The sequence below is a fragment of the Xenopus laevis genome, chromosome 7S (genome assembly GCF_017654675.1).
Source record: "Xenopus laevis strain J_2021 chromosome 7S, Xenopus_laevis_v10.1, whole genome shotgun sequence".
Classification (NCBI taxonomy): domain Eukaryota; kingdom Metazoa; phylum Chordata; class Amphibia; order Anura; family Pipidae; genus Xenopus; species Xenopus laevis.
This window is the reverse complement of record NC_054384.1, coordinates 93,639,474-93,666,225: the sequence shown is the minus strand read 5'-3', so window position 1 is coordinate 93,666,225 and position 26,752 is coordinate 93,639,474. Positions and strand designations below refer to the sequence as shown.

The following is a 26,752-nucleotide window of genomic DNA, read 5'->3' as shown; positions in this document are numbered from 1 at the left end:
AATTACAGGTTTCAGAGTAAATGAGTTTCTATTAATCTGGCTTCTCGCTGACCACTCTTCTTGATTAACATTTGAGCTGCAGAACTCACACAGCTGCTACTCAACGGCTTGCCGTATTCCTTTGTAGGCGACAGGCCTCTCCATTAAATGCACATGGGGCCCAACTTTTATTAATGATCCATTATAGTAGAACAGTTGTTTGCTTATTGTCTGACTCAGGTCCATAGTCAACGCCCAGCAGACTGAGCTCCTTTCTTATGTATACAACTCTTTCTCATGTTTATGTTCTGATAATAAGTGTTCTTGCTTCTTCTCAGATCTGCTCCTTTATTCTGCTTTTAGGGTGAAAGTAACAATGAAGGCTTCAAGTCCAGTGGCTGCTGAAGGGTCCTGGAGTGTAGATGGTAGACTACACTGAAGAGTAATTTCAAAAGAAGCATGGGTAACTATAATATCCACCCAAAGGGTGCAGTTTTAGTGATAACATGAATAATGTTGTTGAAATGCACAAAAAAATTTGTATTAACCCTTCTTGCCCCAGGAGATCTGGATCTGGTGGCTCCTCTATTCTTTCACCACTGACTGTGCCCCTCCCCCAGTTGGGCTGTGGAGGCTAAAAACTTTGATTTGGGCCACAGAGAAATATATCTACAAAATGATTGCGACCCTCTTTATACCATAAGGACAGAGACTCACGGTCAGATTCGGGGAGATTGTCGCCCGGCGACAAATCTCCTCCTCTTCAGGGCGATTAATCTCTCCGAACTGCCTCCCCTGCCTTCCCCCCGGCTAGAATGTAATGATCACAAGGAAACTTCGGGCGACTTCAGAAAACGAAGCACTCCGAGTGCCATCCCACCGGCAATTTACATTCTAGCCGGTGGGAGAGCAGTTCGGGGAGATTTGTCGCCCGAAGAATAGGAGATTTGTCACCGGGCGACTAATCTCCCCAAATCTGACCGTGTGTTTCTGCCCTTAGGGAGCTCAATAGAGATTAAAGGATACTATTCAGCCTTAGAGCCAGTATTAGGGTAGGTTAGAGAGGGCTTTTACCTTAGTGGAGATGCAGGTAAATGTAGATAAATAAAAACTGACGTATATATAGTGTCATGCAACAATTGCTTGATAATTTCAATATATACAGTACATAGTCCAACTTGATGAAGAGAAGTAACACCCATGTTATGGTTTTAAAAGCTAGTGGGCTGCAGGATAGAAGTCTGTGATATATGTCATTATTATTCCTCCCGCAACTCCCGGCATTGATAGGAGCCCAATCTTCTCCTACTCCAGCCATAGCATCCAATATGGGGAATAGTTCATTTAATTCCTTATACATATGTATATGGAGCAGAAATCTGATCTCGTTGGCCTGTTCAGCTCCAGATCTTGTCAGCAGAACACATTTGTGAATGAATAGCGGGCTTGTAAAGCAAGAACACGCCTGCTATAAGGACCCTCAGCTTTATAATGAGAGGCACTGCTAGACCCTGATTGTAATCACAGCCCAAACATTGCAGGGACTGTGATCACCGCCTCCTATTACAATGAAATGGGGGTTTCTGCCTTAGAGAAACTCTTGGCTTACAAGACAATTCCATCATATAGCTTGCCCTCGTTTGTATACAATGCAAGAATGGAAAGAGGACAAAATTCAAGGAATGAGATGGATTATAGGGCTTGTTTCACTGAGTTTCACCATGAAGCATAATGAGAGCATCTGATTCTATCTCAATCAGCATGTATAAACCCTTACCCAAGTGCCTGCCACTAACTGAGACTTTCAGACGCTACCACAATGTTGAATGCAGGGGAAACTAAGTCAGTAGAAGAACCAGCATCTCCCTAATATTGATCTTCCTAATCTAGGATCCACCTTTGTCTAATTTTGGGGATTTACATAATGTAATGGCATCATTGCTCAGTGGGTCCCATTGCAAAATATTTCTATGCCCCCCATCATCTTAACCTTAGGGAAAACTGACACAGCTGAAAGAACTTCTGTCTAGATGGCCAGAAATTTTTGGGGGCCCAAGTTCTAAAATGATGTTTCCAACCGTCCCTGTGGACCCATAGAACTTAAGTACTGTAGAAACATTTGAATAATAGGGAATCTAAATGATTCTCCAGTTAGAATAACCCTATGCAGGGTGCATACCTTGTGATGAAGCATAAGCTAGAACCATTCAGCCCATAATATGATCATCAGTGGAAGTGATTTACATGTATTTCTGCTTGATTTTGTGTAGATTTTATGCAGATGTTTGGACCCACAGTCGTGGGCAGTCATAGCATAATTGCCTAAAAACCAAACAAAATGCCCAACATTTCTGCTTGAGTGTCCCTGGATCAAGGTCTTTATGTAATTAAATATGCACAATTTTCTAATTTTCTAATAACCTGTGGCAACCAATCAACATATAGCATTTACTAGTTGCCTGTTTAAAAGCAGACATCTTATAAGTTTCTCAAAGTTACAACACATGGGCAAACTTAGGTACTAAGTTCATCCATTAACTCATAACAACCAATCAGCAGGAAGTATTTACTGTTAATCGATTTAAAAGCAAACATCTTATTGGTTATGGGTTACTGTTCCTGGGCAATCTTAGTGCCCTTTATTACATATGGGGGATTTATTGTGCCTTTTATTGTTTACAAATACACCTCAGTTACTCAACTATCTAATTTTCTTAGTCCCGTTTGAATGGACTGACAACAAAATATCCATATCATTATAGTGTTTCTAGTGCGATTTATGCTCTGTATATAAATAAATCCATAAATTATTGGTTTTCTGCTGATTGCCATTAAAACATTTGTATGTTGTTCTAACTTTGTGTAGCAATGACTTGCTGGTTTTTTTTATCCTTCTTAAGCATGGCCTTCAATATATATTGTGTAGTATTAATAATCCATGTAATTTTCCTTGCATCAATAAAAAGAGAATACAAGTTTATTAACATATAGCATACCTGTAGCATTGGTATGTTCCTACTAAGCAGAATTAAGCAAGGACTAGTAGGTTCGCTTAAAGCAATAATAAAATTAATCCACTTGATTGGAATGATGAGATAAAATGTAATCGCGGTTACGGACCATCAGCAATTAGGGGTATGTGTGAGTCACGCACATAGATAAAACCACTCATTATTTAGCACATACATGGCATTCTTTTCTGAGACTTGTTTTATGTCTTAATATCAACTTGTGAGATTCTCGCTACTGACAAGTTGCTTGTCAGCGTCATTTCCAAAAATCACAATTCCAGCACAAATTTCAGCTCTGTTTCTGTACAGTGGCATGTTATGTGCTTTTGTTTTGGGCTGTTTACCTGCATAATGTTGATGCTGGAGGCAGTTGTACTATGTAATGCACTCTTTTCTACTGTTTTCTGTCCAATGCATAAATAAAAGGTGAATCTGAAAAGCTTTAGGCATTGTTTCTAAAGATATAATGGCTTGAGTCACATATCTATATATACAGTCATATGAAAAAGTTTGGGAACCCCTCTTAATTCTTTGGAGTTTTGTTAAATATGCAATATGCATCATAACAAAATTAGACAGGTGCATACCGGTACATTTGGGCACCCCAACAGAGATATGACATCAGTGCTTAGTTGAGTCTCCTTTTGCAAATGCAATAGCCTCTAGATGCCTCCAATAGCCTTTGATGAGTGTCTGGATTCTGGAAGGCGGTATTTTTGACCATTCATCCATACAAAATCTCTCCAGTTCAGTTAAATTTGATGGCTGCCGAGTATGGACAGCCTGCTTCAAAACATCCCATAGATTTTCCATTGTATTAAAGTCGGATTAATTATATCTTAGTTTGGATCACGTACACAGGCCTGGACTGGCAATCTGTGGATTCTGGCAAATGCCAGAGGGGCTGCTATAAGGTGCCATAGAAAATCAGTATTTAGTGGGCTGGTGGGGGCTGTTTGGGCCTCTGTTTGGGCTGTTTGGGCCTCTGTGTACCTGAAATGCCAGGGCCTATTTTATTTCTCAGTCCGGACCTGTACAAGCTACTGTTTTATTATTACAGAGAAAAAGGAAATCATTTTTAAAAATTTGGATTATTTGGATAAAATGGACTCTATGGGAGACAGCCTTTCCGTAATTCAGAGCATTCTGGATAACGTGTTCAGCCTTTCTTTTTTTTTTTTATTCTTCTCTGTTCTACTTTACTTTTACTTTAATAAAAATGCCTGGTTGCTAGGTTCAGTATGTCTAGTAACCAGATACAATTATAAAACCCAGCCTGGACAGTGCAAAATGCCTTAGAAGATTAGAAGGGTAATTTGCAATCTCAGCTACAAGGGAGGTCGCAATAAAATAGCAATGGCTGCACAAACTGACACAATGCAAAATACTCCTTAAACTTGTATAGTTTGACCATTGACCAGGAGAACTCAAGACCCTCAAGTTCAGTGTGCTAAGTGGACTTTCAGGCACAATGGCCATGTTTTTTCACCCCTAAAGCGAGGGCCAAATGGGGCTGAAATAAGGTTCCCTCGCATCAATAGCCACCAGAAACAGAACTAGAGGGGGGTGGGCCCTGGCGCAGAACGCGCAGCCAGGCCCTGGCCCACTCGCACCCCCTGCTTCCCTGGTAGTCCCGCCCCTGATAGCCACACTGCACTGAATTTGAAAGGAGACGGGATGGATTGAGTGGTGGCAAGCAACTAACTGGAAGTGCACAGAGGTGCTTTTCATAAAAGCAAATAGGATTGTTTTTTACATACAATGGCAATAAAGTGCAACTGCAATGTCGTAAATGACTCCTATAATTTCTGTCCTGTCTATTATGCAAACAGAAAAACAAGTAAATGGAGGGCACTCTCATTCAAATCAGCAAATTAGAATAAGGTGCAAAGAGCCCCAACAACACCCCATAAGGTAACTCCAAAGTACTATTTTACTATTAAGGGCGTCGGGATAATTCTCTTTTTCTGGCAAGGGTATCCGCTTCCTTGTAGAGCCTGTATTTCTTGGTTACGACTTGGTGGTATGTATTTAAATGCTATTGTTAATTCGATTTTTTCTTGACACATATTAATTGCATGGAGCACTTTTGTTGTATAACTAAATGATTTATTTAAAAAGAGAATTTTGTCTATTTACACATTATTTCATGTGCAAGCCCTTAATAGTAAAACTGTCTATTATGCTAAATAACCCACAAGTGCACCCAGGGCCACTCCTGAGAACCATGCCTCAGGCGGCAGCCAGGCCAGTTACAAGTGGCGGCAAAAAGCCACCACATGTTACTTTAAGAGCCAAATTTCCGGGTTTTAAACTGGAAATTCGGCTCCGCTTGTGCAGAGAGCACTATTGTTCTCATTGCACTAGCAATGTAGCCCCCCCCCCTTTGACCTGCTCTGATGCTGATGTTTTAAGTGCAGAACAGGAGAGGTGGGTGGGAAAGCTCCTGAGTGCACCTTACCATTAAGGTACCACCACCCTGAATGTGCCAGTAATTCCAAGGTTCTGCGGGCTGTGCCAATAAGGGCAACAGACCACATTTTAATGCCAAATAATGGAAAGGATGCAATCCTGTAAAATGTGCATAAGCAATTGCATTTGCTTTGACGTATCAGGTGCAGCTGCGGTGGGTGGAAATCCTCACTGGCTGCAATTACTTTGGAGTTGTGAGAAAAGGACTCTATTGTGGGTAAAACATGGTGTATGACTGCAGACAGGAGCAGTACCAGGCAGTTTGGGGTGTTTCTGTCATGTTTGACATTAGCCTTAAAGCAAAGGCATAAAATAAATAAAGGAACAATAAATGAGCCATTAACTCACAGTTATCATGTTGTATCTCCACCATTAAATGAAGAATGACATTGCATAGATTATTATGGCAGTGCGTGATCCAGGCCACCCCGACAGAATGCTGCTCTTGATTAGTGTCACGGCAGTTTGTACAGCAGATAATGGGCCCTAACAAACTATGCACCTAAAGCAAAACATTACGCAGTGGTGTTTGTGTAACCGCACGGATCTCACCAGCTGACAATGAGGAAGTCGAGATGATGTTGGACATTCTCCAACCATCCCCGAACACTACGGTGCAGCTGTTATAGCCGGCATGATAATTCCCACTGAAACCTGAACTACCGCACATGAAAAGGGGGACGCATCTAAACCATAAAGCACAAAATCCAGAATGAGAAAGAAATTGTGCAGAATAAGGCAGAGGAAAGAGAAGCAACCTTGCTGATTGTGATCAAGGCCCCCCATATTTATAGTAATATAGTAGGTAAAATATCTCAGGCACCCAACCTCTGACCTCATTGATTGTCATATGCACAGTATACAATATATAGGAAGGACTGGCAGAAATCTTAAAATAAGAATAAGAGAACATATTAACAATATCAAAAAAGGTGTTCAAACACACAGTGTGTCTGCCCATTTCAAGTCCCATCACAATTCTGATCCTTCCCTATTTTTGTTGGGATAGCTCAAAAAAAAGGTTCATTTTGGGGTGAAATGACATGATTTAATTTGATATCGAGGGAAGAAACTTTTTGGATCCACAAATTGAAAACCCTCACACCTAGAGGACTTAATACTGAAATCGATTTAAATAATTCTAATAAGAATTGTTTTTTTTCCATAGATTTCCTGTAAATCATTGTTTTAACCAATTTAATTATACCAATTATGTAAATCGTTAACACCACCCACCAACCTGATAAATCAGACCGAAATGCCATGTGGGTAATTGCCCCTGAGGAAGTATTTTCAGATACGAAACGCGTTGGGCTCTGTAAACCTATTTCTATTAAAAAATAATTTATTACTATATCGTAATGTGGTATTAATCCCTGGCGATACACAAGAAAGAGACAGTGGATTACCGACACATCTGTCAGCGTTCAACACGAGGAGTGATTTGACCCCCGGAAGCACTGCCAGCATTGAGAACTCGAACCGACAACAGCTTGCCCGACACACAAATCAACCAAGGGCTATTTCCATCCTTCGATCGCTACTATACTGATCCAAGTCACCCTTTCATCCAAAAATCCGGTAAGCACAACTAATCACTCTCCCCTTACTCAAACGCTGTCAGTTCTACACTATCCAGATCTTTCCTGTTAGGTACGCTACGGAAACACATCGGACTTATTCGCGGACTTCTTCGTAACTGTAAGCATGAAAATCCGACACAGATCGTGAGTAGTTCCGAAGCGCTTATTACCCCATAAGAAAAGTTAATACACTATCAGGATTTTTCTTTAGGTATCAGGATTAGACCAGTCAATTAGAGCACCAAAAACCTCCCCTTCTTTTTATATGCCCAGTATAGTCTGGATACTGCACATGTACCTGGTTTGGGGTCTATTTTTTTCTAAAACCAGTGTTTTTTTTCAAGGTAGATACCTGGGGACTACCTAACAAATGCTGACACCATATAGAGTTATAGATAGATTTGGCAATGTCGGTGGGGCAGAACCCACAGATTGGGAATCACCCATGGAGCAGCAATTGTATATAAAGATTACTGTTCCTCTTCCATGAGAATGAAATAGGATTGCCAGTAAATACATCAAGCCCTGTTGTAACCCCCTGTCTACATAGTTATGTCCCTGATTAAAAGATGTTGTATTCTGAGGCACAAGTAGCCCTATACAGGACAAATATAATTCACCCAAAGGGGCATCAGCCAGCTTCCGGGGGGCATATTGCTAGTGCAGAGAGCACAATTGCAAAATCTCCAGATTACCAGTCTGGGCAGGGTTGGACTGTAAAAAACCCAGTAGGCCCCACCAGCCTAGACCTGCTGCCTGCTGCTGGCAGAGCCTTCCTTCCTTGCTGACCTAATCGCCACCCCCACCGCATGAAGAAATAACGCACATTGAAGAAGGTTCGAAGGTACGAGCTGGCGGGGATGGTGGTAGGGTTGACACCTGGCTAGTATTTTACCCGCCTGGCCGGTAAAAATTATGGTTGATCCCAATGTTATTAACCGGGAAAAAAGACAAATATATAGGAAGGCCGGTATTTTATTTCAGAAAAGGTGGCAACCCTAGATGGTGGTGAAGGGGGGATAGAGGAGGTGGTGTAGGGGGGTTAGGGCCGGGAGGGGGTGTGGGCCCCTTACTGTATGTGGTAGCCCCAATGGGCCCATATAACCCCAGTCCAACACTGAGTCTGGGCCTGGTGAGAAGTGATGTGGAGAGTATTGTTTTGTTTGTTATTATTTTGATCCACAGTCCCCCTGTTGCAACCATTTCTGCATCTGCAATTTGCACACTACCCTCACTTTTGCAGGCCTTGCTGCAGTTAATTTACCACATATTCCTAGGCAATAAACTTTCACTTACACTGGAACTAGGATTGCCACCTGGCAATGTAATGCTTGTGTGTGCCATGTCATATCTTTACATATCTTTGTCATATCTTTTACAGTGCATTTGTCCTTTCTGGTGTCAGAATAGAGTCAAAGCTGGAGCAATATTTGACGTACTTTCCCTTTAAGTCCCATATAGATTGTGTGTTTATATACAGGCTGAGGATGTGCCGGCTGCATATACACAGGCATTTAGTCTCAGGCTGTGCTGATAAAATTGTTTATTTCTGGATCCCCTAGAGAGTCACAGCTCTGCCTGAAAACAGAGCAAGGAAGTTGGGGCTGTAACAGAGAACAAGCAGGAATGACAGACGCTTGGTAACAACAGAGGGACAGCCTGATAATTCTTGCGGGGGGCAGATAGAGGGGCATGTGGGTAATTCTGCCATCTAGTCCTTTTAAAATGTGGCACATAAGAAATCATGATCTGGTGTATATCAGCATGTATAGTGCATGGCTGTACAGAAACCAGTACTGTCTGCAGACTGCATATAAGTTAATTGCTAATTAGCTGTGCCATATGTCTGCAGTTTTAAAGGGTCAGTGCTGCAACTTATCAGTGAGGCCTCACAGAGCAGCAACTGAATGCAGAGGAAAAGGAAATTCTGTTTTATCCCACACATACACATTTATCTTTGTTTGTGTGGGAATGGGGCACAAGTAAAGCAACATGCGTATGGTAAGGGGTTTAAAGGAGAAGGAAAGTTACCAAAGCATTTTATTGCCAATAGATTAGCCACAATAGTGCAAGCTATAAAACTATATTTATTCTGGAGTATGCTTCACCATACCTGAGTAAACAGCTGTAGAAGTTCTCTCTGTTTCTTTAGGATAGAAGCAGCCATATTAGCTTGGTGTGACATCACTTCCTGCCTGAGTCTCTCCCTGCTCACTCATAGCTCTGGGCTCAGATTACAGCAGGGAGGGGAGTAGGGAGAGAGGAGCAAACTGAGCATGCTCAAGTCCTGCCCTGGAGGTTTAGGCTAAAAACAGGAAGTCTGATACAGAAGCCCATGTGTACACAAGAAGGAAAGAAATGCAGTGTTTCTTTTGACAGAGGACTCAAAGCAGCATTACTTTAACGGTTTACTGGTGTATTTATATAGACATTTCTGACTTAAAGCTTACTTGATTTTAACCTTTCCTTCTCCTTTAAACTATAGGCTTCATTTACAACCACAAGTGCTCTTAACAAAGTTCAAATTTGAGAGCAAACATCATGTCTTTTGCCCATAATGCAGTGTTATTCCCCAGAACTCCAGCATTGTTGCATTTGCCAGGGAGAGTTGCACCTATGCCAGGGGGTCAAAATAAACGCAAGCACTTATAGCAAGTAAATTGGATGCTGAAAGTTCTTCTGGTCAGCGTCATTTCCGACATTCGGTGTGCGAGTATCGTGTGCGTCTGCTCCTTAAGACGCATTAACCTATTGACTTAGGAACCCTAAAGCTACAGCCTCATCCGGTGTTGTCGGTAGCTCCTGGGTTCCTGTGCAAAAGTAAATGCTCCACTATATCAACTGCTTTTTGTAGCGCCGGGTGCCAGCTGCTTTTCCATACTGCAACGAGAACCATAAAATGTGAATTAATCATGCTGTGGCACTCTTACTACTGTGATGATGTTTATTTGTGCCAAAAAACAGACAATGTTTCAGGTACCAGCCCTTTCTCAAACCTGCAGGGTTCCTCTGCATCCCTAGGCACAACAACACTTCATCGAGACAGGACGAAAGCAGTGGCTGCAAATGCAACTGTCTGGAAGTGTAAGGAGTGCATTTTGATGCAAATACCTTTAATGAATGGGGTTTTACACACAACTGACTGCGGAAAAATTTGCACGAACACAACTGAGATTTTGAACATAAATGAGGTGTTGGGGATTGGATTTGTAATTGTAGGACAGTCTGCTTAGAAAAGTAAAGGTGGGAATACACGGGCAGATAATGCTGCCGATATCGGTCGTTTAGACCAATTTGACAACTAATCTGCCCGTGTATGGAGGCTTCCGACGGGTCTTTCCATGATCGGATTACAACGACTCAATGGGCTCCGATGGGTCGGTCGGGAGAAAAATCAAACCTTAACGATCAATATCATGCCAGATATCGATCGGTAAGGTTTGATTTTTCTCCCGACCGACCCGTCGGAGCCCATTGCACTCGTCGTAATCCGATCGTTCAGCCATACCCTCGATATAGCCCTGCCGTTAGTGGCATATCTGGGAAAAGATCCGCTCGTTTGGCGATGTCGCCGAACGAGCGGATCTTATAGTATATGGCCACCTTTAGTAATAAGGTGGTATCAGGGCCTGTAAAGGGAATATATATATATATATATATATATATATATATATATATATATATATATATATATATATATATATATATGAGGGCTGTCCATCTGCCAGCCTTCTTCTGTTGCACAACTCCCATCAGCCCCTCCCAGTCAAGTTCTCGTTAAAGTTTAGATAATGGCATGCAAAAAAGTTATTTTGCTCTGGGTCCCATCATATATATACGAGGTAGAATGTGAGGAATAATAGAAATGGCAGAGGAACAGAAACACCTTGAGGCTGTACAAAGGACACCAATTTAATTAAATGGTACTGTTTCATACTGAGTGGATACTGGAGGTACTTACTCTGTGCTGATGCACTATATTTATGGTTGCCAGTGCCAGCAGGGAACTATGCTTTACATTGGCTGAAATAAACAAAGGTTGAAGCACAGGGTCCTTGAGGAAAAGGCAAATTGTCCCTAATACTTTAACTGGAGTTGTATCTTTATGGGGAGAGAATGCGGTTGGAGGGCATGGAAGGATAGGTTCTCCAGGAGTTTGACATCTCTGTGCTTAGCCAGACCCAGTTATGCCCAGACTGGCCCCAGTCTATTGTAAACTTTGCCCATGTACAGGCAAACCTTTTAGGGACTTAAATAGTAAGTTGTTGGGTCAAATCATGTTTAGAACTCTATGACAGGGTCGGACTGGGCTGGCGGGACACCCAGAAAAAAAACAGGTGGGCCTGGCCCTTATGGGCCCCGCCGGCCCAGACCCGTTTCCCTGTTTGCCCCCAAAAATAAATTTGCTGTGAACTGTTCAAATCGGATGGTGATACACCGGCATGCGCACGTAGGGTTGCCACCTGGCCGCTATTTTACCAGCCTGGCCTGTAAAAATTAAGGTTGATCCCAATGTTATTAATAGGGAAAAAAGATAAATATAAAGGAAGGGCGGTATTTTTTTCCAGAGAAGGTGGCAACCCTATGCGCACAGAGTTCACGCATGTGCACAGGGCCCAGCTTTGCACATGTGCACAGGGCCCCAAAGGATTTGTTTTATTGGCCCCAGTGATCCAGTCCGACCCTGCTCTTTGAAACAGCAGAAAACTTTCAGGGCATTCTGGGAGTTGCAGTAAAACAATACCTGGAGGGCTGCTGGCTGCACTTACTTAAATGAATTATATTTTTAAAACTTTCACTGAGGTAGGGGCATTTTGCATGAGAAAATCATGAGTGGCATGCAGACTGCACCATGTAGGGGCTGAGGTACAGCCTCCCATCAAGGAGTCTGTTCAGTCATAGTGAGATTTATCAGTTTTGACTGAGCCTTGATTTCTCAGACTCTAAGCTGGGGGCAGGGCCCATTCTAAAAACAATTTTACTTGGCTATTTTTAGCCGTCTCTGAAAGAAAAAGTACACAAGTCTGTCAGGCCCTGCACAAGGAATCTGCTAAGGGAAATGTAGGGAGAATAAAGACCAGGACACAACCCCCTGTGCTTAGCTGCTGCTAGAGACCCAATAAAGAAAACATACACTGCATATCAGCGGCCTTTCCACTGAAAGGGAATCTCATCAAGATACCTATGGATGCTGCTAGAATCCTTAATTCTCTGATTCCTTCAAGAGTACATTCTTCCCCCACAATACTTTTATTTTGTACGCCTCTTTGGATTAAGTTATATTCATTTGATAGTTAGTCATATTGCCGTACCCCATTAGCCACCTGCATTTCCCTGTCCCTCTTGGTATGGCCTTGGAACTGGGCAGTAAATTTACCAGATTATTGATGAGTCAGGAACTGGACTGGCTGCTCTGATTGTATTTAATTGGCCAACAACTTGCATTTATCACAATTGTCAAGCTTCAAATTAGCCCATTACCTTATTAGGCAGGGCAGATTAATAATGGGGAGGATGAATATGTAGTTTATTGCCCCCCCCCCATGATCCCAGAATCACAGAAAGGGATTTCTCAGCGCTTTCCCATTACTTCCTATATTAGGAAGAGACAGACTTTCACCTCAGTCTCAGCTTCAGGGGAGCTTGCAATTTAATTTCCTTATCAAGTGCAAAAAGAAACACTAGGGTCAATGTCAACTGGAGCCATTTAATAGTGCACTGATCACAAGCACCATGAAAGACATCTACAGCTCAGCACATGAACAAACCCAATGAATTAAAAAAAAAAAAATAGGATTCCTACCCCATAATGTGATATATATATATATATATATATATATATATATATATATATATATATATATATATATATATATATATATATATATATATATATATATATATATATATAAATACATACACACTTGAGTAAAGCTGAAGCACTCACACAAAAACCGCCTTGGTGCAGGTTATATTGTGATATGCAAATAAACAAAAATAAACCGCACTCACAGGACTTGGTAAGGTGCAAAAAAGCCGTGGTTTTATTCCGACGTTTCGGCTCCTATACTCGAGCCTTCTTCAGGAAGAATTGATTTATATATATAAATCAATGTGAATAATTGTGCGATTTCCTTGATTTTGGTGTAACTAGATCTGCAAAGGGAGCAACATGGGCACCCAATATAAATGAGAATACAATAATTAATAACTCACAGACCAAAGGGGATTCTTTAGAAGTGCAAGCAACACTACATTAAGTAAACACCATACTTCTACACCGTACCATACAGCCGCACCCTCCAGTAGCAAGAAAGTTATCCTGTTTGTATTGCACTTATTCACCATCACTTCTCCTCCCTAATGTTTTTACTGATGAGAGTGAGATGTTTGGGCTGCAAGTATTACTGGAATCTGCTACTTGGGCCATTCCTCACTTATTTACATGCAAAGTGCGAAAATCCTCCACAAATAGCACAGGAGATCCAAAGCAAACAGCTTGGTTTGAGAGCAGGAATGGAGCGCAGGGTCCATGCACAAGGCTTAGCAGAGCAGAGTAATATACAGCAGCACAGCCTCGACTATACACACTGTGCTAACAAACAAACAGCACAACCTTCATGCTACACAGAGGAGACTCTTTCTATTACACAGAATATTTTCAATTACACACCATGGTGGCCAACCAGTGTTGGACTGGACCACTGGGACACAGTTCAATGGGTCAGGTGCATGGTGGGGCCAGATTGTCATCTGAACCTAATTGGCAGTGACAGATGGGGGGATCATTAGTGCGGAGTAGTGTGCATTGGGGGTGCATGAAAGACCAGTCAGAAGAGGGCTGCATTGACACACCTATAGGGACAATGCCTAGTATGTTTTACAAACCCATCTCCTAGATATCTCATTGTTTTTTGGTCATGTATTGGTTAATCAAGCCATTAGGAGGACTTCATACAGGGGCCAAAAAAAAGCTACAAATTCGGTGTCTCCAAAGCCAGGCAGCAACTATTGTAGGCCCATATATGGCCAGCTTTTGTTTTGATCTGTCTAGTACAAGTTAGAAAAGAAATGTCATGGCTAACTGCACTGGTGCAATTTAGCTCCCATGCTAGTAACAACAGAAAGTAAAACCTGCACAGAATAAAATGCTGAGGGACATTAACTAAAGGTGGCCATACAGGGGCAGATTTAATCTGCCGATTCAGGTCGTGAGGCAACTTCGGAAAATGAATCACACCGAGTGCCATCCCGCGAGCGATTTACAGTTTAGCCAGCAGGAAGGCAGGGGAGGCAGTTCGGGGAGATTAGTCACCCCAAAGAAGAGGAAAGTTGTCGCCAGGTGATTAATCTCCCCGACTCTGCCTGTGTGCCCTGACCCTTGACTCTGCCTGTGTGCCCTGACTGTTACACTGATTCTGACAGGCCTCCCCAACCAATATCTTGCCAAAGATAGGCCAGATATTGATGGGGCTGGTTTGTTATTTCCCAAGATTGAGGACCAAATTGACTAGTTGATGATAATATAATGCATGTGGTGGCAAACAATAGAGCAGCCACGCTATGAGCATAAAAGTGCAGCATTCCTCTGCTAGGTACCCCCCAACTCTCCACCACAAATAAAGCCAAACCTGCAACTCATCTCCTAGTATGTACTCCTGCTTGCAGCTTTCCACCTCCACCACATATAGATTTGTACCTGCACATATCTCCATGTACAGACTAAAATCCGCACCTGACCTCATAGAGAGCCATACTTGCAAGCTTTTTATTTAGCAGTTCTGCTATTTCAGCAATCTGGTTGCTAGGGTCCAAGCTACCATAGCAACCATGCACTGCTTTGAATAAAAGACTGGAATATGAATATGAGATGGGCTGAACAGAAAGGTTTGTTCAATTTCCAAATCTTTTTTTTTCAGTTCAGTTGTTTTGAAATTGTTCACCAGAAATAAATACTTTTTTCAGTTGCTTTTCATTTTTTGTTCTTTACTGTTTTTCCAAAATTTACAAAGATAACAAACATATCAACTAAATGTATTAATTTAGAACAGTTACAGAGTCGCTGACATAAGGGCAGAGCCACACGGTCAGATTCTGGGAGATTAGTCGCCCGGCGACAAATCTCCTCTTCTTCGGGGCCACTAATCTCCGGAACTGCCTTCCCGCCAGCTAGAATGTAAATCGCCAGCGGGATGGCAATCGGATCGGTTCGTTTGCCAAAGTTGCCCGAAGTTTCCTCGTGAGGCAACTTCAGGTGACTTCGGAAAAATAAGCGATCCGAGCCGCCCCGAAGAAAAGGAGATTTTGCCGGGCAACTAATCTTCAACAATCTGTGTCTCTGCCCTGAGAAGGTGAGAAATTAAACTGTAAACGTCAATATTAGACAATCTGAGAATAACTGAACTGAAAAAGAGTGTTGAAAGTTGAACAGCCCTTTTAATGTTTACAAGGAACAAACAGTGCTGACCTGGAGCCAAGCGATTGCACTAGATGTTTATATACCAAGGTTTTTGCAGTGAGCATTGGTTGTTATATTAAATGGTGTTGGGGCACCATCTGCTGGTTTACTGTGCACAGTGTTGTAAAGACTAGGTAAACTGAGCGGGGAAATTCATACAAATGACAAGATGCGAAGCTTCAGTAACCACTTCCTTCCCGTTGTACAGAGATAAATTCTGTAACCACAACGGCAAAGTGAGAGAATATGCAAATCCAAATAACATTGCTGATTCCTATAACTGCTCTAAATAATTCTTAAATGCTACTAACCTAACCAACAATAAGTTCCCAGTCATATTGATGTGCTTCTCAAGTCTGCACCTAAACACTTGGTCCCTGCAGCTGGCACAGAGATAGACTACCCAAAATCAAACAGGCAGGTTCATTGGCTCCTGATAAAATTAAAAGGATAAATCTGGAGCAGGCACTCAAATGAAGGCAGTCTTCCACCAGATAGTCAAAACATAGTAAAGGTTTATTGTGTCCTATGCCTTACGCGTTTCGTGTCTTCAACAGGCTATGATTAAAGGAACAGTAACACCAAAAAATGAAAGTTCTTTAAAGTAATGAAAATATCATATAGTGTTGCCCTGCACTGGTAAAACTGATGTGTTTGCTTCAGAAACACTACTATAGTTCATATTAACAAGCAATGGCGGAAATTGAAAAACGGCTATATGGCACAGGTTAAATAGTGGATAACAGATAACACCATTAGACACACAGAGCTTATTTGCTATTTGCTGTGTAACCTGAGCCTTTTCTCCTTTGAATGGCTGCCCCCATTTCTACACAGCATCTTATTTATATAAACAATAGTAGTGTTTCTTAAGCAAACACAACAGTTTTAACAGTGCGTGGCAACACTACATTATATTTTCATTACTTTAAAACACTTTTATTTTCTGACTTTACTGTTCCTTTAAGAGTTCAAGACACGAAACATGAAGGCATAAGACACAATAAACCTTTACTATGTCCTATCTCAATGATCCCCAACCAGTAGCTTGTGAGCAACATGTTGTTCTCCAACACCTTGTATGTTGCTCTCAAGGTCCCCAAATAAGGGGTTTATTTTTGAATTCCAAGCTTGAAAGCAAGTTTTAATTGCATAAAAACTAATTATAGTCCCAAGTAGAGCCTCCTGTAGGCTGCCAGTCCACATAGGGGCTACCAAATAGCCAATCACAGCCCTTATTTGGCACCCCAAGGGACTTCTTCATGCGTGTGTTGCTCTCTTTTTACATTTGAATGTGGCTCATGGGTAAAAAAGGTTGGGGACCCCTGTCCTATCTTAGATTGTAAATTGTCCACTGGTTTGGGGACTGGGCTCTAAACTGTTCTGTCACCCACAATAGGGACTGGTGTGAATGAAAAATGAGATCTGTAAAGTGATGCAGAATATGTTGGCACAATGTGAGATAATAATAATATACTCATGGCCTTGTAAAACCAGCGCAAGTGACAGATGAGAATGTGGTGTCTAGTATCACTCAATGATCTGAAAGTCCTGTTCATTCGCTTGAATTATCTGCTCAGCTTTTTCTTTTGTTTCCGGAGAGGATCAGATGCTTTGCAAAGCAGTGAAGTGAATCTCCCACTAAAACCCTTTACTTGTTACAATAATACGACACAAAGGCAGTTGCTTTCTAAAGAACATCTTCTCCCAAATTCCACCGGCCAAAGAGGAAATGGTTTGTAGCACAGTCCTCTCAGGGCAGAGATTTTCCCTTCACTTTTTGCTGCTTCTTCTCTCAGGTGAGTTCCTGTCCTTATGGAATAACACCCCCAGGCCTGGGCACAGGTAGAAGATACAAACGGGCTAATCAGAAATGGCTAGAATTGGTGTTAAATAAGCTGGGGCCCCTAGTGATGCAGGAACTCAAGGTGACCATCCTTGGGAAGAAAAGTAGGTAAATGTTCCACCTGCAGCCATTTATCAGACTGTATTTTGAAATTAGGGCTGCAGGTTGGATACCGCTATATTTATATATATATATATTTTTTACTCATTTTAACCTCACTGAATATGATCAAATGTAGGAGACACTGCCGAATGCAACCCTGATAGGCACAGTGGGGCACAGCACTGCAGATTGTCTATACACAATTTACATTTATTTTTTCTAACTATATAGGGGCAATTTGCAAAAAAAATGTGTGAAAATGTCATAATTACCCTGACAAATTCACAGATAAAATTTGTGTTATTTTTACACCTAAATAATTGTAGGGAAGCCCTGACTTTTTTAAACAACATTTTTCCACAAAGCTTTAAAAGTTTTAACTCCAAAATAATAATAATGGGGGGGGGGATGCTTCGTTTTATGGCTTATGTAACTATAGAGAAGAATTTGTGCAAACATGACAATTTAGCCGTGAAATAATGGCATATATTATTTACCATTTATACAACACTTTTGAAAATATACTGGAATTATGACAAATCCACCCTAAAAATGCATATACCTGGTTCTTTAATAACCAACACTTTTATGAATTTTCCCAATGAATCTTGGTCCCATAGAGGTCATTATTAGTATTATTATTATTAACATGTATTTATATAGTGCCAACATATTGCGCAGTGTCATTAAATACAGAAGAGCAGCAGAGCCGGGCTAAGCCGGCCAGGCGCCCTAGGCAACCAGGCCGGCAACGGCGCCAGCCGAGCGTGCGCATGCACGAATTTGCGCTTGTGCGAGAATGTGCGCAATGGATCGCACTTGTGCACGCATGTGAGAAATGGAAAGCGTTTGTGCACACATGTGCAAAATGGAGCCCGCTTGTGCTCGAAATGGAGTATGCACATGAGTAGAAGTGCAATAACACAATAAACTAAGTAATATCAGCGGCAGTCGGGGAGAGAAGGGACCAGACATGGGGTAGGCGACAGAGGATGTGCGTGCCTGGCGCCCCCCCAGCTTTGCGCCCTAGGCACGTCCTAACTCTGCCTACCCCTAGTTCCAGCCCTGATCTCCAGACCCCAAGTTTTTTGAATAATACAACTTGTAAATCCCAGACTTGTATGTGCATATTTGCCATTACTGGCTCAAGTTCCCATTTACTAACTCAGGTTGCAAAATAGGAAATTGGGTGAATTGCAAATAAACCATCTAGTGGAGTTTCCTACTCATGTAGGCTGACTTTAGTTCACAATGAGCAATAGTCTTTGTTGGAAATGGCAATGGAAATTGTTTCTGTACAAGAATTGTTATTGTAACGCATCATGTGCCAGAAAGGGGAAGTAGAGACATCTGTAGGGTATTTGCTTATTCGGAGGGTCCCTAGTGAGATCCTAGTGGAGGATGTACTGCAGCAACAGCAGCAATGAAGGGAGGTGATAGGGGGTGATAAATGGTACACATTTTACACCAAGTGTGACCTGTAGGGGGCAATACTGAGATCATTAAATGCTGCTTGCTGGTTGGTTGCAGAGGGTTACAAGACTAGAGACTTGGATGACATTTACCCCTAAGGCCCCTCTCTACATCTCACTCAGCTCTCAGGGCTAGTGGGTTTTATGGGAAGTCACCCGAAGTTGGCTCACGAGGAAACTTCGGGCAACTTCGGAAAATGAATCGCTCCGAGTGCCATCCCGTCAGTGATTTACATTTTAGCTGGTGGGATGGCAGGAGAGGCAGTTCAGGGAGATTAGTCGCCCCACAGGGCGACTATTCTCCCCGAATCTGCCTGTTTGTCTTGACCCTTAAAGGTACAGGTTTGGGATCTGTTATCCGGAAAACCCTTTATCCAGAAAGCTTTGAATTATGGGAAGAACATTTCCATTAGACTCCATTTCATACAAATAATCTAAATTTTTAAAAATTAAAAATGACTTTTTATCTGTAATATAATATATCAGTACTTTGCACTTAATCTCAACTAAAATATACTTAATCCTTATTGGAAGAAAAAAACAGCCTAATGGGTTTATTTAATGTTTAAATGATTTTCTAGTAGACTTAAGGTATGACAATGGCAATTACGGAAAGATCCGTTATCTAAGTACCCCAGGTCGGGTGCATTTTGGATAACAGGTCACATACATGTATTTGTGTTTGATATGTATGTGTTTGATTTGTTCTGAATTTCGAGGACTGCAATTATGTCGGGCCCATCATCGCCAATGACAGCAGCAATTACACTGGAATTATGGGGAACAAATGCATTGTGTGTAACAAAAATATGGTGATTGGACCTGAAAGTGCACTTTGCACACTGCACTTGTAGGTCCTAAATGACCCCTAACATATGTATGATTCCCAAATATCAAGATCATTTCTTGGTTTTGGTTGAAGGGGAAGTCATATACATTGCTGCTGAACAGCTTTTCAGATGGGCAGATATTAACTATTGTATTGATGAAGTCATTTAAGTCTTTGCAGCCATTGGGAACCCTATAATTCTCTTACTGCTTACTCTGCTATCCCTGATAAATCTCAATAGCTGACCTAGATGCTCATATCTTATTATTATACACAAATTACATGAATAATCTGTACAATATATACTTTGAAGTGGTGCTTAGTGATGTCATCAGTTATAAACAGTAGTGATGTCACTATTTGGAAGCCTCGTGCTTGGTTTTGGAGCTGCTTGGCACACGCTATTCTCTGTATAACACTTGCCAATTATCTTTAACCAGGAAAGTCATGTTGGACACTGAAGATGCAGTGGGTGCGTACTTCTGTGCTGGTGTCACCGGGGGACAATGCAAAGCTGCTGTGTAACTATGATAAAGAGACATTTGAGGCTATAGATGTCACCTGGATTCAGATCAAGTGGTGTCAGAACATATCAGGCACAGTCAATATAACAGAGAGTGAGGCAAGCATGGAGGGGAGGATTCGATTCAGCCAGAAGGACTTAGAAATCAAAAATACGCAGAGGAACGACAGTGCACTATATCAATGCAGAGTAACATTGGGGGATAAGACCTACAAGTCTTGTGGGACATATCTGAGGGTACAAGGTGAGACTGGAATAAAGCCATAGAGTTGCAAGGGGGTACAACCATGGGTAAAATCATAGCAATTGGCTGCACTGCCACAATTCATTGCCTATTCTTCACTTAAAGCTAATTAGCAAAACTGTGCCAGTTACGGTTCATGAAATGCAAGAAAATGTTTGTCCATGTAAAGGGGAAGTAAATCCCATGTTAAACAAAAGAGCTCCTTCATAGACTTCTCCCCGACTGGAAAGTTGGATTGGTGGTCACTTCACTGTGGTGGGAGCTTTGACAACCACATTCACAGAAGTTGAGCAAGTGCAGTTAAAGTTGACCTGGTTCTGGTGGCCACCAACCCCGTTGCACCATTCTACATCTTTCTACATTTTGGGCCCAGGTATGGGGGATGGATACTCTTTCCAGAGTCTGGGGAAGCAGTAGGCAAGGAAGCCCCTCTTTTTTATATCAGGCATGACCTCTCCTTTAGGCAGTCTCTATGATGCTATATGGTCCACATGTCTCATGTTGATATGCACAGCCATTTGTCACATTAAAGGGGTTTATGTATTGCAGAGGCAGAGACCTACACTTTCTTTAACATTGGGGAAATCGCTAAGAACAGAGTCATTACAGTGGAAGGAGTCCTGCTTCTCTTGTGTACAATCTTTCCAGGGATGTTGCTTCTGTATAAGGTATGTTTTATATAATACACAATGCATTTCTGTGGGCGTTCTATTGTATCCTGGTCAGAGTTGATCCTCATCACAAGTTTTGTGAGCCTCCTCCACCCCATTTGTAGCTACAGCACGAAGCAGGGTAAGGTGTATTTCACTATTGTATTTATTGTGTACATTGAGAAATGCTTCCAATGGGTTCTTCAGGTTAGCAGCCCTTGCTGTATCTGATACTAAAGAAAAATTCACTAAATAACACACATTTTGCTTTATATATAATGATGCATGCCATGGTTCATGTTATACTGTGTAATATTGTCTTTTATGGGGGAGTCACTTGTTTCTTTCACTACATGCCATACAGGTGGTGACACACTTGTGATTAAGATTCCAGTAGTTGAGCTTCATTAAGTGAAAATTGTTTTGTTTTTTTGTGTACAATGTGATCTCGTAGAGCTTAGCAAGTTGCATTAGATTCAGACAGACACATACATACTCATGCAAAGGGGTGGGTAAGGGACATAGTTACATAGTTAAATTGGGTTGAAAAAAGACCATCAAGTTGAACCCCTCCAAATGAAAACCCAGCATCCATACACACACCCCTCCCTACTTTCACATAAATTCTATATACCCATATCTATACTAACTATAGAGTTTAGTATCACAATAGCCTTTGATATTATGTCTGTCCAAGAAATCATCCAAGCCATTCTTATAGTCATTAACTGAATCAGCATCACAACATCACCCGGCAGTGCATTCCACAACCTCACTGTCCTGACTGTGAAGAACCCCCTACGTTGCTTCAAATGAAAGTTCTTTTCTTCTAGTCTAAAGGGGAGGCCTCTGGTACGGTGATCCTCTTTATGGGTAAAAAGGTCCCCTGCTATTTGTCTATAATATCCTCTAATGTACTTGTAAAGTGTAATCATGTCCCCCCACAAGCGCCTTTTTTCCAGAGAAAATAACCCCAACCTTGACAAGTTCAACCCTCATAATTTAAGTCTTCCATCCCTCTGACCAGTTTAGTTGCACTTAGTCTCTGCACTCTCTCCAGCTCATTTATATCCCTCTTAAGGACTGGAGTCCAAAACTGCACTGCATACTCCAGATGAGGCCTTACCAGAGACCTATAAAGAGGCATAATTATGTTTTCATCCCTTGAGTTAATGCCCTTTTTTATGCAAGACAGAACTTTATTATGGTAGCAAGGTGGAAATAGTTGTTAGAGTAGGCTACCAACACATCTCTTTCCATGGTCTTTTTTTGGGGGGGGAGACTAAGCCTACTAAGTCTTTGTTATTCTCCAGCAATGGAAGGAGCTTTAGAAGATGGCCTTAACCTAGTGCAATAACTTGGTGATTAAATACTAGAATGCCAAATGAACTGTGATTTAAAACACAACTATGAAAGACAGATGCAAGCTTTATTATCGCAATAGATGTTGTGATCTTACAACTGTAAATAATCCCTTTCTTTAAATCCTAATCATTACAACTAAAGTGCTACAGAGTTGGATACAATATAGAACTGAAGAAGCCGAGGTATCGGTGAAACGCGTTGGGTGGCATAGGTGGGTGGTGGGTGATTAACTCCCAATCGCTCCCCACGTAGACAGGCAGAATTCACTGGGGAACAATTGGAAGGGAGGGAAAGGGTGTTGATTGTGAATCATTTCATCAACTAAGCTGTGGTTGAACCTTGTTTATTACTACGTAGTATACAGTATCACTTACCACCGTTCTACCACGAGTGGCAAAGGTAGATGGTAGGTGTGAAGTTCCCGCTTGTTCCCTGTATAGACGGCAATAGCCCCACTGGGGAACGGATGGGAGGGAGGGTTAAGTGATTAACACCCCGGCTACATAATTAGCTATTGAAGAAGCAATTTATATTTAATGTGGCTATCATTAGTGAATAATACCACCGATCCACTCTATTTGGCAAATTCACTAACCTGCGGTGTTGCGTTAGCGCAGGCTTCGCCACACTTCAACGCACTTCGCCAGGGCGCCGGCGCCGCTAATTCACTAAAGTTGCGCTCAGGGAGGTGAACGGTAGCAAAGTTGCGCTAGTGTTAATTCGTCGAGCAAAGCGAAGTTACGATACCGATGCCTAATTTGCATACGGCGCCAAGTTAAAGTACAATGGACATATATGTAGCAACAATACATTACACTACATAAGCCTAGGAAAGCTTCATAAGATAAAATAGAGTTGTTATATTGCCCTATACATGTGCCCACTGTATAGTTTAGGTGCCATATGTTAGGAAATGTAGGGGGGAAGGAGGGTACCCCCAAAAAAATTTATGATCTTTTTCATCCTATCACCCTTAAAAAAGGAAATGACGCCAGTGTTTTTTGAAAAATTTCAACTTTTTTTTGAAGCAATCCCTATCTACTCTATTGCACTTCGTCTGGTCTGAGGTGGCGAAGGCAAGTCTGGCGCAAGAGGTAACGTTCGGTAAAATGCGCAAGTTAGTGAATTAGCGTAGTTACATCCCATTCGCCATAGCACAACTTCGCCTGGCATAAGGGTGCGAAGTAGCGCTAGAGTAGGTCCACCTCGCTAGCGAATTTACGCCAGCGCCCGTTAGTAAATTGGCGAAGTAACAAAATGACGTCAAAAGTATTTTTGTTGTTTTATGGACACGGTCCAGCACTACTTTTGAGGCATTGTAATTGTGAGTCCTTTGTATATGGCAGCGTGTTTTTTAGTAATTGTAAATAAAAGTGAAGTTTTAGTACACGGAACATGTCCAGCATCTGAACTGGTTCACTGGAAGTACACAAGGGGGATGCAACTGCAACATTGTATCCAACTCTAGCACTTTAGTTGTAATGATGATGATATATATTTATATTAACCGGCAGTTGTTTAGTACATTGATTGATTTAAAGCTCAAATCTTGTTGATTCTTTCTTTAAATCCTAATTAATACAAAGGTCGAGTCTACATTTCCTTAGATATTGTTTCCATTCCAAATTTTCCTATTTTGCACAAGTTTATACTGACTGTATACAAATATGTGATGTCAATCCTCTTAGCAGTATCACATGCAATTTTTCACTGACTTTTCTAAATGTATGTTCAACAGAAGCGCTGGGAAAACCTAAGGTTATTAACGTTGTCACAGACTGGAGATGACCTTTATGAGGTAAGAGTGAAAAGCAGGTTAAATCACAATTAACTAATATTAGCATGGGGAATTACTCATATAGTGCCATCCATCCCTAATTATGGTTTACAAATAAATTCCACTATAACAGTCATACACACTAGTGTAGTGGTTCCCAAATGGTGGAGCTCACTGGGGGCCCAGAGCAGTGGCTGGGGGCCCAGAGCAGTGGCTGGAGGCCCAACCCGAGGGACATTTAAGGTGAGATTTGAGGGAAGATACTTCTGGATGCCCAGTTTGAAGGTTGTTTACGGCAAGATGAGCAGAGAACATTTAATTGGTGCACTATCTATTCTTGAATCTACAAGGGTCACTATGTGCAAGGCAGGGTGGAAATTGTGAAAAAATTGGGAGTAATCTGCCATGTGTATTGCACTTTGCACCTTGCCTTGCACATAGATTAATTGCCATAGGTCTCTGAATTGTGCACTACAAAGCACAGATCAATGTACCCCCAATAAATACTGAGTTGCCTTAATTTGGAAGCACAGTATTCACGAGAGAAGGTGGGTAGAGGCATCTAGACATATCCCCTTCTGCCTCTACCCATCTCCTCATGTACAAGTCAGGAATTGCTGGTGGGCACAGTCTGTAACAGGGCCCTGTACTTAGCCCCAGAATTATGGATATAAAATCCAGTGCATGAGGACTCTGAATGCAGACACAGACCCTGGTAAGTAAGTGCTTTTTAAAGGAGAACTAAAGCTTTACTAAAGACGTAGGTCAGAAATGTTATACATTACTGGATGTTTTGTGTTTCTGTACCAGCCCAAGGCAACCACAGCCCTTTAGCAGTAAAGATCTGTGTCTACAAGGATGCCCCAGTAGCTCCCCATCTTCTTTTCTGCTGATTCGCTGCACAAGCTCTGTGCTGCTGTCACTTACTGAGCTTAGGGACCGAAGCACAATATACAGTAAGCATAGAATATTAATGTTACAATACGAGGCTGATTAGTAATTAATACAGATAATTACTACATGGCAGCACAGAAACCAGTGCAATTAGCATCAGAATTTAATAATCAGCCCTATAGCATCAGCTTATATTACAGACCAACCTCATTTTCTGCTTGATAATTAGTGACGACCCCTAAGCTCAGCTTCTCAACAGCTGCTCAGAGCCCACTGAGCATGTGAGTGTCACAGACACTTTCCAAGATGGTGACCCCCTGTGACAAGTGTGAAGTCCTGGATCATTGCTGCTATTGAGAAGCTGAAACTTTAGGCTGGTGCAATAAGTTCAGTATATAAAATATGGCATTTTTAGCCATATTAACTTTTAGGGTTTAATTCTCCTTTAAATAAGGCATGCTTGTGTGCCCCGTAGTGCTATAGCACTTACATCTGGAGTGCAGGGGTGATCCTGGCCATTTTCCTGGCCTTCTTTCTGCCCCCCCCACGGCACTCACCTTTTCAGAGCCGGGGGTCCATGTTGCAATTGCACTCTCTTCACTAGAAGAGCAGAATTTCCGTGTTGAAAAATGGAAATTCGGCTCTTAAAATTACCAGGATCAGTCATCGACATTTCACCCACCAGTATTGCTAGGGACTAGAGGTTATGGAGCTTTGGGAGACAACCCAAACTTCACACAGATATACATTTAACTACAAAGAGAGCAATCGTTTCTGGTTTACTAACCCCAAGTCACACACACACTGCAGATTCCCCCCTGCCTAATGAGTCTCCTTCTTCTCTCTCACAGGATCTGAATCTTGACGAGTGCTCCACATATGAGGACATCACTCGTGGTCTGCAGGCCACATATGAAGATGTTGGCTCCTTCAGAGGCATGGATATTCAACTGGAGAAGCCTTAACTGGGCTCCAATTTCAGGCCAGCTTTAGAAGTTTGAGCCCCTCTCACCACTGCCCTTAGTAATTAGTCGGTGATTCTTAGTGGTGCAACTCTTTGTTCTGCAAAAAAAAAATTCTTACATTGTAAAAGAGATGTAAAGGTACCTTCACTCATATGCCCAGAATGTAGAGTTAACAGGCCTCTCACTCTTGGTTAGCGTGGGTATGTTTACACTGTTGCTGAGTGCTTTTGCAGGGGCATAATTATGCTGTTAAGTCACATGCAAATTGGTAGAAGTCAAAGGAAAATTTGATTAGGCTCCAGTTCTTCTCTTCAAGAGGGTCCCATGTGCAGCTTTTGCCCCCACGCTGTCAGCTTTTCCCTATCAAAGGTGTTCTCTGGTTTTCCATATAGCACCCAGTCACGGCTGGAAGTTAGACAGACTAAGAAATTCTAAATTCTATCAGCTTGGCGGATATGCCTATTTCTAATGTTCCTTCCTGAATCTTGATTTTTAAAGGAAGTTATTTTTTAATGAAAAAAAAAAAATTATATATTTTTTCCTATTAATATTTCTGGCTTAATAAATGCTTTTGATAACTGA

The 26,752-nt window shown here is 41.7% G+C and overlaps 1 protein-coding gene across 2 annotated transcripts; it reads left to right on the top strand.

Moving 5' to 3' along the window:
- The first annotated feature begins 327 nt into the window (after window positions 1-327).
- cd79a.S (CD79a molecule S homeolog) lies at window positions 328-26,752 on the top strand. 2 transcript variants are annotated; one of them, XM_018228104.2, is made up of 5 exons: window positions 328-442; window positions 20,193-20,519; window positions 21,069-21,187; window positions 24,273-24,332; window positions 26,057-26,752. In XM_018228104.2, the coding sequence occupies exons 1-5, from the start codon at window positions 439-441 to the stop codon at window positions 26,168-26,170; spliced, it is 624 nt and encodes a 207-aa protein (XP_018083593.1). In that variant the 5' UTR covers window positions 328-438; the 3' UTR covers window positions 26,171-26,752. The 2 variants fall into 2 exon arrangements, with proteins under 2 accessions (XP_018083593.1, XP_041427498.1); XM_041571564.1 differs by lacking the exon at window positions 328-442 and adding an exon at window positions 17,094-17,302.

What these genes read in the sequence shown, in the direction of transcription:
- cd79a.S (XM_041571564.1), top strand. Translation starts at nt 17,236, where the DNA reads ATGGTTTGTAGCACAGTCCTCTCAGGGCAGAGATTTTCCCTTCACTTT. An exon ending in GGATGTTGCTTCTGTATAAG is followed by an intron (nt 21,188 to 24,272) that starts GTATGTTTTATA and finishes TATGTTCAACAG; the next exon opens with AAGCGCTGGGAAAACCTAAG. An exon ending in CTGGAGATGACCTTTATGAG is followed by an intron (nt 24,333 to 26,056) that starts GTAAGAGTGAAA and finishes TCTCTCTCACAG; the next exon opens with GATCTGAATCTTGACGAGTG.